This window comes from Centropristis striata, chromosome 2 (genome assembly GCF_030273125.1).
Source record: "Centropristis striata isolate RG_2023a ecotype Rhode Island chromosome 2, C.striata_1.0, whole genome shotgun sequence".
In the NCBI taxonomy this organism is placed as follows: domain Eukaryota; kingdom Metazoa; phylum Chordata; class Actinopteri; order Perciformes; family Serranidae; genus Centropristis; species Centropristis striata.
Genome location: NC_081518.1, coordinates 27,124,586 through 27,136,578, shown reverse-complemented (window position 1 = coordinate 27,136,578; position 11,993 = coordinate 27,124,586). Strand labels below are relative to the sequence as shown.

Here is an 11,993-nt window from a genome sequence, read left to right as displayed (position 1 = left end):
ATGGGTTTCCTGCTATTGTTACTGCCGTATCTTTGCTGTAGGATCAGTTATTGCATAAGAAGATTAAATAATAGACCTTAGCTCAGGCTTCTTCCTCTTGGGAGAACAGGTACAGTACAGTATGCCCTATTTTGTTTTGCTGGCCTTTTTCCCCCTTTTTTTTGTCTTTCAGGTGCAGCTTTTGTCCTCTGAATTCATTTAAGGGTTGAATAAACAGAAATTAGCTTTTCAGTTATAAACCTACTGTTGTGCTCCTGAGATGCAGCTATTGAAACTCAGTTTATGTTATTAGCAGCTAAAAGAGAGCAGACGAGCACCTTTCATACAGGTGAGTGCAGTTCAAAGTGCTTCACAGATGGTTGACAAGACAGAGAAAGTATATATTTTGAATAACATATATTTAATAATCATAAAACCGAGACCAATAAAACCTAAATTAAATAATTGGATAAAAAGAACAAAAATGTTGATAGTAAAATACAATAAATGTGCTAATAAATAAGCTATAAAAATTAAATAAACTGAATAGATTTTTAAAAAAAATAAACGGATAAAACAAATACAATCAAGGGGGGAAAATATGAAAGTACAATAAAAATTTAATAAAATGTAACATTAATGCAGTACAATAAGGGAATATAATACTTAGCAAACAATATAAGATATTATAAAATAAGTAAGATAATTTTAAGGAAAAAAGACTACGATAAGACATGCCTATTATGTAAAATTCTATTTTTTCTCTTACCCAGGTTTGTTTAGTCGTTCACCTAGAATTCCCACAGCACCTAAAAGGCAACTAAAAAGTCTGAAAAACCAGAAACTGATATAATTGATAAAAGGGATCAAATATATAATGACAATAATTTAAAAATATTTAATAAAATGTATATATATATACAAAGTAAGATAAAATAAAAAAAATGAATTATAATAACACAAATTAACAATAAGATAAATACAATTTTAAATATAAAAAAACAATGTCAATCATATTAAATGTCCAGTTTTCCTCCTACCCAGGTTTTTATAGTCGTTTATCCATGAGTTCCACAGCACCTAGATGCAACTAAAACGCCTTAAAAAATAGTTTAAAAGTGTAAACATTGTCTCGAACGTTTACTATCACAAAGTTGATCTAATAACAAGATTAATTTAAGTGGATGAAGTCAGACTGTCACAAGAACCGCACAATTTAAACCAATTGCGATAATTCCTAAGAATAAAGGTGATCAGAAGTTGCTCGGGGACAGCCTCCTGGTGACGCGGGTCACCTATCGACCGACGCATGCGCAGAGGCCCAGTGTCACAGCAGCACCATCAGAGGAGCACCCGGGAGACACGGGAGCTGTCGTGTTGTTTATTCCACACAAAATATAACTTTTCTCTAAAATGTCGGGATTGGACAGCAACCCCTTCGTGGACCCAGTGGACATAAATCCTTTCCAGGTGAGCGTTTCATTTTATTTTCTGTGTGCGAAGTTTTAAAGAAGCAGTTTTGGTGTAAAGTGGACACTGAAAGAGATATGCTGCTACAAAAACCTGTTTGGTTGGTTGCTGGGTTTGGCCTCTGCATTTCCTGACTAAGAATCGTCACTATGATAAAATGTGACACGTTGTAGTTTATTTATAGTCTATTTGTAGAATAGTATGTGTAAAACTGTGTATTTACGCTGAATGTGGGCTCACCTGCGCAGGTAAGCAGGCACACGAACAGGTGCCTGCTGACATCAACTGTGACTCCTCTTCAACACGCCATTAATGGGAGATTTTGTAAACCAGAGCCTTAAGGGAAAATGTGGGATTTAATGGCGCACTTGGTAGTCTTATATGATCTGTATAGGTTGTTGTGTTTTTACAATAACTATTAAATCCCAGTGTTTACAGGTGTTACAGCTGTAGACATAATGTTTTTAGGTGAACATATGTCTTTGTGGCATATTTACTTTAGAGAAAAACACACCTTTTTTGCTTGTTCAAACAAACCCAAGAAATTGTGCTTTAACTGAGACAAATGTGGTTCAGAGCCAACAGTCTTTTAATAGTTAATGTGGTGTGAGACAGTTTAGTGTCTTCCTGGCCTGGTTGTGACTCTGTGGGTCACTGCTTAGTCCACACACAGTGACAAATATAAACCCAAGACTTCTCAAATGCATCATAATAGGGCAGGGCCATATTGCTAAAAAGTTCTCCCCCATTTTAGGTAATTTCAAACCTAGATAATGCCATATATTTTTTATATTTTTATTTTTTGGGAATCTGGGTTGTAAGTCAACTTTTAAAAAAGCAACTAAATATGTTTTGACAATTTCATCTCTGATCTCTCCCAGGCATTTAAATGAAAAACAATATATTCTGTATAGTAAAAAGAGAATGAATATAAAGTGGGAATTTCAAAATAAAGGCGTTTCTTAAAGATGATGATATGCAATGATATTTTCACTTCAACGCATCGATTATATTGCATCGTTGATCATTGAATCGATATTCGAGCCAGAATCAATGTATCCTTACACCCCTAGTTCCAAGTGGACCTTTGCACATTATACTGCCCCATTATTATGAAGAGAGAAGCTTTAGCTGTATGCCGTATTCTGGGTAATTGAGTTTAAAGTTGGAGTTGTTAATCACTTTGACCTGAGCGATAATGTATAAAATAATATATAAGATAAAGATATAAAAAAATAAATTGCAACTTCACTTCAATTGATATTCCCTCAAAAGATTTCATATCAGATTTTCTGAGAAATTTGAGTTAGTGTGTGCTTGTTATTATTAGTTTAGATACAAACTAGTGTATGACGATATTATTTAATCATGATATCAATCCATTAAAACACAATAAATGATCATATTAAATTGTTGACCAGCCTTGCATCATAACATGATGTTGTGCCCTTTTTTTTCAGGATGCTTCGATCACACAGGCCACAAGCGGAGCCTCCAAAAACGTTGAGGATTACAACCCGTTCTCTGCAACCGAAATGGTTCGTTCCTCTGTTTTGTCATATAACTAAAGATGTCATGTATAGATATTTCTTTTCCACCTTTCAGAGGGGATTTAGTTTTTTTAAAGGTATTGATTCATTCGTTTCACAGGGAACCTACTCTGAAACAACCATCCCCATCTCTGCTGCCTCCTCTCAACCCGCCATCCTGCCGACCTCTGTGGAGCAGAGCGCACAAGTGAGTCTCACACACTCTTTTACAGATAAAGAAAATTAAATAAGCTAGTGTGAAATCACATTTACAGCCATTTTATACGTCAGCTGAGATGTAATAACAGAATGTATCTGTCTTTAGGAGTTTATGTTGGCTTTGAATTTTTAAAACAAAAGATGAGGACCATAATAATAATAATAGACTCATGCTTTTAGTTAATTAAGTAAATTAGTAAAATGTATTTATAGAGCACTTTTCATTAAAAAAGGGAACATGATACATATTTGAAAATGCAGCAATAAAAACACAAGTGCAGACAGGTCAACAAAACTAAAAAGGGAGATCTCTATCTGATTTTTAGTTAATTTCTTTCTAGTTAAGAAATTAATTGTGTAACCAGCAACTAGAGGCACTTCCGCATTGACTTTACTGCTCAGGTGAAGAGGTTTCCACTTGATTTCACCACTGTATACATAAAATTCTGCTTAGGACACAAATTAGTGACCGATGTATGTTCATTTTATACATTTTACAGTTAAAACAACTTGCCAGTGCTCTTTATTGCACTGTCTTGTCACTAATCAGCCACCATATTTGCCACCTGACTTAGTGAGTGAGTAGTTAAGATCCAAAAATCTTCGGTCCCAGCAGCTGGTGTCTTTACACAGCTGAAGTAGATGTGAAGTGGGTGTACTGTTGCCTGCAGTGTAGCTCATGAATTTCGCATCACAGAGCTGCTAGGTGGAAAAATGTATCAGGGAGTTGTAGTGATGCAGTGACAATATTGCACACAGTGTTAAGAGTGCAGCTCTTCCATCATCCACCAGGCAAGTGCAGCTACTGGCCAGGCAAACCTGATCAAACAGCAGGAGGAGCTGGAGAAGAAGGCAGCTGAGCTGGATCGGAAGGAGAAGGAGCTGCAGAACAGGAGCCCCGGCAGAGCGCTCAATACTGGCAGTCAGTTGTTTTGTTGTTAAAGTTGCACATAAACTCATGTTGAACATACGAATGATAACAATCAACACACTGCTCAGAATGTTAATCCTGCTGTGCTTTCTTTTGTCCATCAGATAAAGAGAACAACTGGCCACCTCTTCCCAAGATCTTCCCCGTGAAGCCCTGCTTTTATCAGGACTTTGACGAGGAAATCCCTGATGAATACCGCAGGATCTGCAAGAGGATGTACTACCTCTGGATGTGTACGTACCGCTGCATGCAGTGTTTGTTTCACACCTTCTGTTTTCGAATATGAAAGAGTCATTGATGTATAACAGTGTTGTTGTTGTTGTTGTTGTTGTTAACATATCAAACAATTTCTCTCTTCTTTTTTCAACTGAGTAACCCAAATATACAGCACAGTGCATTATACCTGTAGAGTGTAGGGCTGGTTAATGTTGGCATCTTCATGTCATGATTTTCAACATATAATTACTGCTTTTCTATACAGTATTGATTAATTAATAGACCATCTGACAACCATGGAAGCTTGTTTCTGCCAGTAAGAGAAAAAATATGATGAAAACATATGAACATGAAAAAAAAATATCCTGTATATCATTATAATGAGAAACATCCTCAAAATAATCACTTAATATTGCATCATTATGAGAAATTTTATGAAAATAATTTCTGTCTTAAAATAATGACTTGGTTTTCTTTTAAATATTGACTTGGTGTCTTTGAATAATGATTTGATTTCTTAAAATAATGGGAAATATTCTCAAAACAATGACTTAGTATCTTCAAATAATGTCTTGTAATGAGAAACATCCTCAAAATAGTGACTTTTGCAACATAATAAGAAATATTCTGAAAACAATGACTTTCTATCTTAAAACAATTTATTAGTTTTTTTAAAAATGATGAGAATTCTTCTCAAAATTTGGTTTCCTAAAATAATGAGAAATCTTCTTGGCTTGGCATTGACTTGGTATCTTAAAATAACGACTTGGTTTCTTAAAATATTGGGAGATTTAGTAGATATGAACTTATTATTTTGAGATGCTAAGTCATTATTTCAGAATACGTAAGTTATTTTGCTAAAGTTTATCATTATGTTGCAAGTATTATTATTTTATAAGGGCATTATAATGGCTATTTAAGTGACTTTTTTCTTGACATATTTAAGATTTTAGGATTGGGGTTCTCAGAATATGCAGTGGAATATTCTTTGATTCATGTTAGTTGCACTCGCAGTCAGACTGCAGCGCCAGTGTTAAACCCTTTCAGCCATTACATGTCCTTCACTAAACCTGCAGTGCAGAACTTTTGTCTCCCCCAGTGAATAATTACACAAACACTGCAGATGTGTTTATGACATACGCCTGCAGGGGAACTCACTGCGTCTCCACGCCCCAAGGAGCAATCTCTTCAAGTCCTGCCATGCAAATAATCCCACACAAGCGTCTTTTAGACAGACACTTCACTGTTTCTACAAATACTAAACTGTCCAAAAGCAGTAAGCTGCATCAGAGAAAGTTGTCACAGCTCCGGTTCACTACAATTTATAGAGAGCTTTCCCTGCTGGCGATAATTAGCATTGTATGTACTCACGTTGCAAAGGCTTAAATGTTATGGATGCTCATTTAGTCTGCACACTATTAATTAATTTAAAGGACACCAAAGCTTGTTCACTAGAAAAATACACTCACCGGCCACTTTATTAGCTATCAGATGTACCTAATAAAGTGGCTGGTGCAACCTTCTTCCTCAAGGTTGGACGTGTTGTGCGTTCAGAGCTGGTCGTTTGCACACCTTGGTTGTAACGAGTGGTTATTTGTGTTACTGTTGCCTTTCTATCACCTCGAACCAGTCAGCCATTCCCCTCTGACCTCTGGCATCAACAGAGCTGCCACTCACTGGATATTTTCTCTTTTTCTGACCTTTGTTTTTAAACCCTAGAAATGGTTCTTAGATTAGCAATTTTTGAAATACTCAGACCAACCCGTCTGGCACCAACAACCTTGCCACATTCAAAGCCACTTAAACCACCCTTCTTCCTCATTCTGATGCTCAGTTTGAACTTCAGCAACTCATCTTCACCATGTCCAATAACTAAATGCATTGAGTTGCTGCCATGTGATCAGCTGATTAGATATTTGCGTCAAGAAGCAGTTACACAGGTGTACCTAATAAATTGGCTGGTGAGTGTACATTAAAAAAAAGCAGAGTGGAGTGCTTGTCCTCATGATGATGGTTCCAGTCCAGCTCATTGGTTCCTGTGTGTCTCCTCAGTCCACAGTGCCACTCTCTTCCTCAACGTGCTCGCCTGCCTGGCTTACTTCACCGCAGACTCTCAGTACGGCGTCGACTTCGGCCTCTCCATCCTCTGGTTCATCCTCTTCACCCCTGTGTCGTTCATCTGCTGGTACAGGCCCGTCTACAAGGCCTTCAGGTAAACTGTTTCACTCACCCTGGGGTGACAATTAAGTATTCTTTGCTGTGCATGACTTACAGGTTGTAACTGTTTTGTTATACAAACAAAAGCAATTGGGACACATGCAGATGAACCTGTTGTTTTTTTCTTTTTCTGAACTTTAGCAAACTAAGTGAACACCTTAATCCTCTAACTCAGCCAAAGGGTTTAGATGAAGTATATGGGAGCCAATCTGTACACAATTAACAATATTAGAAAATGCTCATATCAGGTTTTTCTTGCTTACAGCTCAGTGCTTTAATAATATTTTTCGGCAGGAGGTAAGCATAAAAGTATAAAATAGAAGAGCATATAATTATATTTGCAAGATAAAGTTTATCTTAAGGTTTCATAGAGTACTGTATGTACTGTATATTGAAACACGAGTCTTTAATTTGAGGATGTATCAGGCTATTTCACAATAAATAAGATTTATTTTGGTATAATTTATATTTATTTGTTTTTAGATATTTATACATGTTTAGTAGTTGGTAGTAGGTTGTGGAAGTATACCAATGTTACAACATATCTTATCTTATTTATCTTATTTATTATTTATTTAAATCAATATATATTTTGATTTTTGGATTTATTTTGATTTTTTTTTTAAAGGAAGGTAAAAAAAAAAAAAAAAAGATGTTTGTTTAAAATTCAAGAAAACCACTGTTAGAAATACCTTATTTTTAAAGTAAAAAAAGAAGCCAAAGACAAGTAATTGTGGTAAATAATCATGATCTTAATATTGGCCAACATAATCAGGATTATAATTTTTGTCTTAATGTAACATCTACATCTAATAATGTGACAGCGAACGAACCTCTTAAATACTAAATATCATTAATAACATGTTTTCTTTTGTATTTTCCCTCTCTAGGTCCGACAGCTCCTTCAGCTTCTTTTTCTTCTTTTTTGTCTTTTTCTTCCAAGTGGCGGTGTACATCATCCAGACTGTGGGGATCCCCAAGTGGGGAAACAGGTCAGTGGGAATGTTATTTAACTGAATAATCATCTGCATGCTGGTGAAAGTGGAGGTGTGGTATTAATGGTTTCAACAGGTTTCTATTTTCATGAGTAAGAACGAGTGTGTGCTTTGGGTGGAGTCGTAGTAAATGTGCATGTGTTTCTTCATTCACGTCTGAGTTTGTGTGTGTATTCTTTCCCTGGATCTCCTCTCTTGCATCTCTTTGACAGATTCCTGCTGCCATAACTTGTCTGGGTTGCTGCTTTGTAAGTGTGTGGTACTATTCTCTTTGGGTTTCTTTTCTATATCATGTAATATATTTCAGTTTTCCATTATTCACTTTTTCAGACTTCATGCTTTAACACCGGTCACTGGGTTACCGTAGGATGTTGGCTAATTTCTCGTCATTTTTATACTTTTTTTAATGCCAGAAAATGCAGTTGTACACGATCATTGTAGAGAAAATGTGAAGTGACACATGATGTTTTGTTGTCTCTGTTGTTAACAGCGGATGGATCTCATCCATCAGCATGATCGGAAAAAACTTGGCTGTTGCTGTGGTCATGATGGTGGTGGCCGGATTTTTCACTGTAAACGCTGTCCTGGCCGTCATCCTCCTGAAAATGGTAATGTCAAATATTACAACTTCTCTTCAGAAAAAGGGAATATTAAGCCATGTTAAAGTCTGTACTTTGACATGTGATTTGAATATTAACCAAGATGTTTATATATTTACAGTCTGCACAGATATTACAGTCTACACATACTGTATACTTGTAGTAAAACATGAACATTGAACATGGCAGTGCCTTATAATCAATTAGACTTGTCCAAAATAAGAACATAGTACGGCATACACATGTACGTACAAATGGGGATTCCCACTGTTTCAAGCTCTTACGCTTCTGTGACATTTCACCTTCTTCTTGACGGGGGGGGGGTCAAGTGATCCCGGCTCTGTACCGCCCTCGGAGGTAGTAACAGAATCGTTAAATTGGCGAGACTGTTCGAGATGGGATCAATGTGAACTGGAGGAGCTGCGAAGATGGAAAGTACATGCTGTATGTACAGCAAAAAGCAGAACAACTTTGCTTGACTACATAGAATCTCTAGATTGAATGAATTTAATGGGGGTTTCTTGAAAGACCCGGATCATCCGCTACACAACACCTTTATGGACCAAAAAGACAGCAGTGGACGGCTCCTCTCTCTCCGTTGCAGGACGGAGAGATTCAAAACATCCTTCGCTCCTACAGCCATCAGGCTGTCTTATTCTTCAATAATCTACAGAAGAGCTACCAGACTAACTGAATTTCCCCTCTGGGATAAATAAAGTAATTTTGATTTGATTTTGAGAAACAGAATGACCTGCAGTTATTCCGCCATTATTGTTTCGCCACTGCGGCCGCTGCTCTGTTACACAGCACTACAGTCTCTTCCCACTTCATTACGCACTGCTTGTTACGGCACTTTTGGAGAAACACAGTATAAAAAGGGCTAGTGGTTTCACCACTAGGAATGCAACTAGAGGTTCGGACGCCAGGAAGTGGGGAAGAACATCTCCATGCAGCAACAAGAGAAAAGTTCTCTTAGAGAAATTAAAAATATTAATAAAAAACAATCACAGTGAAGGGCAGTTCTGGTGGGCTGTGCACCTCCAGGATGTCCAGAAACTGCATTTCAAACAGTGGACCTTGGCAACATATCTGTCAGACCTGCAGTGCGCTGTGGCTGGCGTGCAGCTGCACCAGGAGCAGCAACCAACCAGGTGGCTGTCTCTTCTCTTGGTTCAAAAGAAAGCATCATTTGGTTGTTTGAGCTGGAAAGAATGATCTGATCTCAATGTGGACCCTGGAGATGCATATCAATACCAGGTGTAAATGTAATCATGTCATATGAGATACAGTCTCAATATGAGCCACATTTTAATGCCAAATGGGGTCAAACAGACAAACAGGACTGTAAACATGAGCTCCTTGTTCCTTATAAACCTGCTAACCTGCCCTAATTTGTGCCCCTTTTTTTCAGGTCCACTCTAAATACAGAAATACAGGTGCCAGCTTCACCAAGGCCCAGCAGGAGTTCTCCACCGGAGTCATGACCAACCGAACGGTCCAGACTGCTGCAGCCAGCGCTGCCTCTTCTGCTGTCTTTGGCTCAAACCAGGGGAATTAGACTGCTTCCCCACATCCCTCCTGCCTCAGGCTAGTCTCTCCTCTGACCAACAAAGCCATGTCCCAACATACTTCAATGGGTTTAGGCGATATGTTTTTTTTTTTTTATTATTATTTAATATAAAGGGCCAAAAACAAGTAACTTATGATGAGGGAAAGTCTTCTCAGCCTCATGAAGTGTCTCCATTCTCCACTTTTAACACTGAAGAAGTTCTTATACAACCATGTAATGACTTGCACATATCTCGGCTGTTATTGAACTCTGTACCACCCTCATCAGTATGAAGTATAATCAAAAGTTATTCTGGGAAATGTAGGAAGGAATTAGAAAGCCGAAGTTGAATGAAACAAGTCAAAGAAGGAGGCAGAGTGGGTACGACAATGAAAAACGAATTGGCAACACCTCATCGCAGTGTAACTAACTGGAATACAAGAAATGTAAAGGGGGCTGGAGTTTAGTGATAAAGTACATTTATTTAAATCCTGTCAGTTTTAAATACGTGGGCGGAGAGTATTAGGATTATTCTATCTCACAGTTCATGTAGGAATAACATACGGGGGCCTCAAAGATAAACACTGCGAAAAGTTTGGATTATATAAAAAGCTTACTTGACATGAGAATGTTTCACCATCATTGACTGATGGATCCACGTAATGTATGTATACATATTTTTGTCTTAACAGCAGCATGTAGATTGTTACAAGGTCACCAGTCTACTATTCTGCCTTATAAATAATTAAAAATACATACAGTACACTTTGTAATAATGAACGCGCTGTAAATTCATCATGTTACTGTCTTAACACTACTGATGAACACAGTTGCTGCTTGAATTTTGCTCTAAATTCTATGTTTTTAATGTGTATAATACTGTATAGGATGAGGATTAATGAAGGTGACGGGATGAAGGTTTTTTGTTTTATTTAATTTACAGATTTAGATTTAGATTGAGACAAAAACCTCTTCTTAGGACAAATGAAGACGTGTTTTAGGGTGAACAGGGTACGAATTTTAACTTATAGATATCGCTATGAAACTTTCCCTGGTTTATTACTTACATTAAGGCAGTAATTTTTTTTGTATGACAAGTTTTATGAAATTGTATGTTTAAAGATGCAAATTAGGCATTATCTTATTAAATATGTGCTGTTTGCAGAACCTAGGGATTTTACATATTTCCTTTTATCACTACAATACAACAGGCATAAAAACAAATAAATCAGGCTATAAATCATACATGAACAAAGCCCTTTTTAAGCATAATGTTTTGTAAAATTATATACATTTTGTAAGACAGGTCAATGAGGTTAACATTTTAAACTATCAGAAATCACCATGAAACTTTCCAAGGTGATTTCTTAAATTAACGATTATTCTTTTGCATTAAAAGTTTTCTTAAATGTTTAAATATGTAAATGAGGCATTATCTTATGCTATTTTTTGGTGAATTTAGCAAAAATCTACAGAGACAAATGCAACCCTGATTCCACAAAAGTAAGGACGCTGTGTGAAACAACTAAAACGAGAATGCATCAAATCTTAAATGTATATATTTATGACAAACTAACGTTTCATAGTTTTATGATTAGATATCTTGTAACGTTAGATATGTTTGTACTGTATTCAATTGAATGTAGGTCACAAAGAAGTTGCAAATCATTGCATTCTGTTTATATTACGATTTTCACAGCATCCATACTAAGCACACCACAGTAAGGGCTTGCATGCGTCACAGCAATTTTGGGAATCGGGGTTGTAGACAAAGTGGAAAAATAAACACCTTAATGTGTATTTTGGATGTTTTTTTCCATGAGTCTTAAAGAAAACATATCATGGAAGCATCAAAATCGGAATTTGTCAATATCATTATTTTTTCTGTCTTAGTATGTTGTAATTAAAATGAAATACTGGGTGCAGGTTCATTAATGTAAAGCTACTGATATAGAATTTAGATGTATCTACTAAAAGAAGTGTTTTAATGAGCAGAAAGAACACAATATTTATCTGTTGATTATGTTATTTTATTTAACTTTGTGTCCATAGTAATTATACTGCAGACTAAAGTCACATGTTACTGAGTAGTCACAGATAGTTTGTATTTTCTAGCTGCTTCCTACCTACCTGTTGTTATGCATTAGCATTTCATATGCTGTCTGACTCTGATCCTCTGTTACTGCAACACCGAATCACTTTGTTTAGGTGTAACCTCAGTGCCTTTCAGCAGATGAAACCCGCCAGTTTATGTGTGGGGATTTAAGCACAAGGCTGTTGGTCGTTTGT

General features: G+C 36.6%; 1 protein-coding gene across 1 annotated transcript; it reads left to right on the top strand.

Moving 5' to 3' along the window:
• Positions 1-1,302: 1,302 nt before the first annotated feature.
• Positions 1,303-11,147, top strand: scamp2l (secretory carrier membrane protein 2, like). The gene is made up of 9 exons (XM_059350274.1): positions 1,303-1,449; positions 2,910-2,987; positions 3,100-3,186; positions 3,990-4,119; positions 4,233-4,361; positions 6,397-6,556; positions 7,452-7,553; positions 8,047-8,164; positions 9,567-11,147. The coding sequence occupies exons 1-9, from the start codon at positions 1,393-1,395 to the stop codon at positions 9,711-9,713; spliced, it is 1,008 nt and encodes a 335-aa protein (XP_059206257.1). The 5' UTR covers positions 1,303-1,392; the 3' UTR covers positions 9,714-11,147.
• Positions 11,148-11,993: the final 846 nt, after the last annotated feature.

Bases quoted from the DNA above. Each gene is read 5' to 3' on its own strand.
- scamp2l (XM_059350274.1), top strand. From the start codon at position 1,393: ATGTCGGGATTGGACAGCAACCCCTTCGTGGACCCAGTGGACATAAAT. The intron at 2,988-3,099 runs GTTCGTTCCTCT...TTCGTTTCACAG, and splicing joins CGTTCTCTGCAACCGAAATG to GGAACCTACTCTGAAACAAC. The intron at 4,362-6,396 runs GTACGTACCGCT...GTGTCTCCTCAG, and splicing joins GATGTACTACCTCTGGATGT to TCCACAGTGCCACTCTCTTC.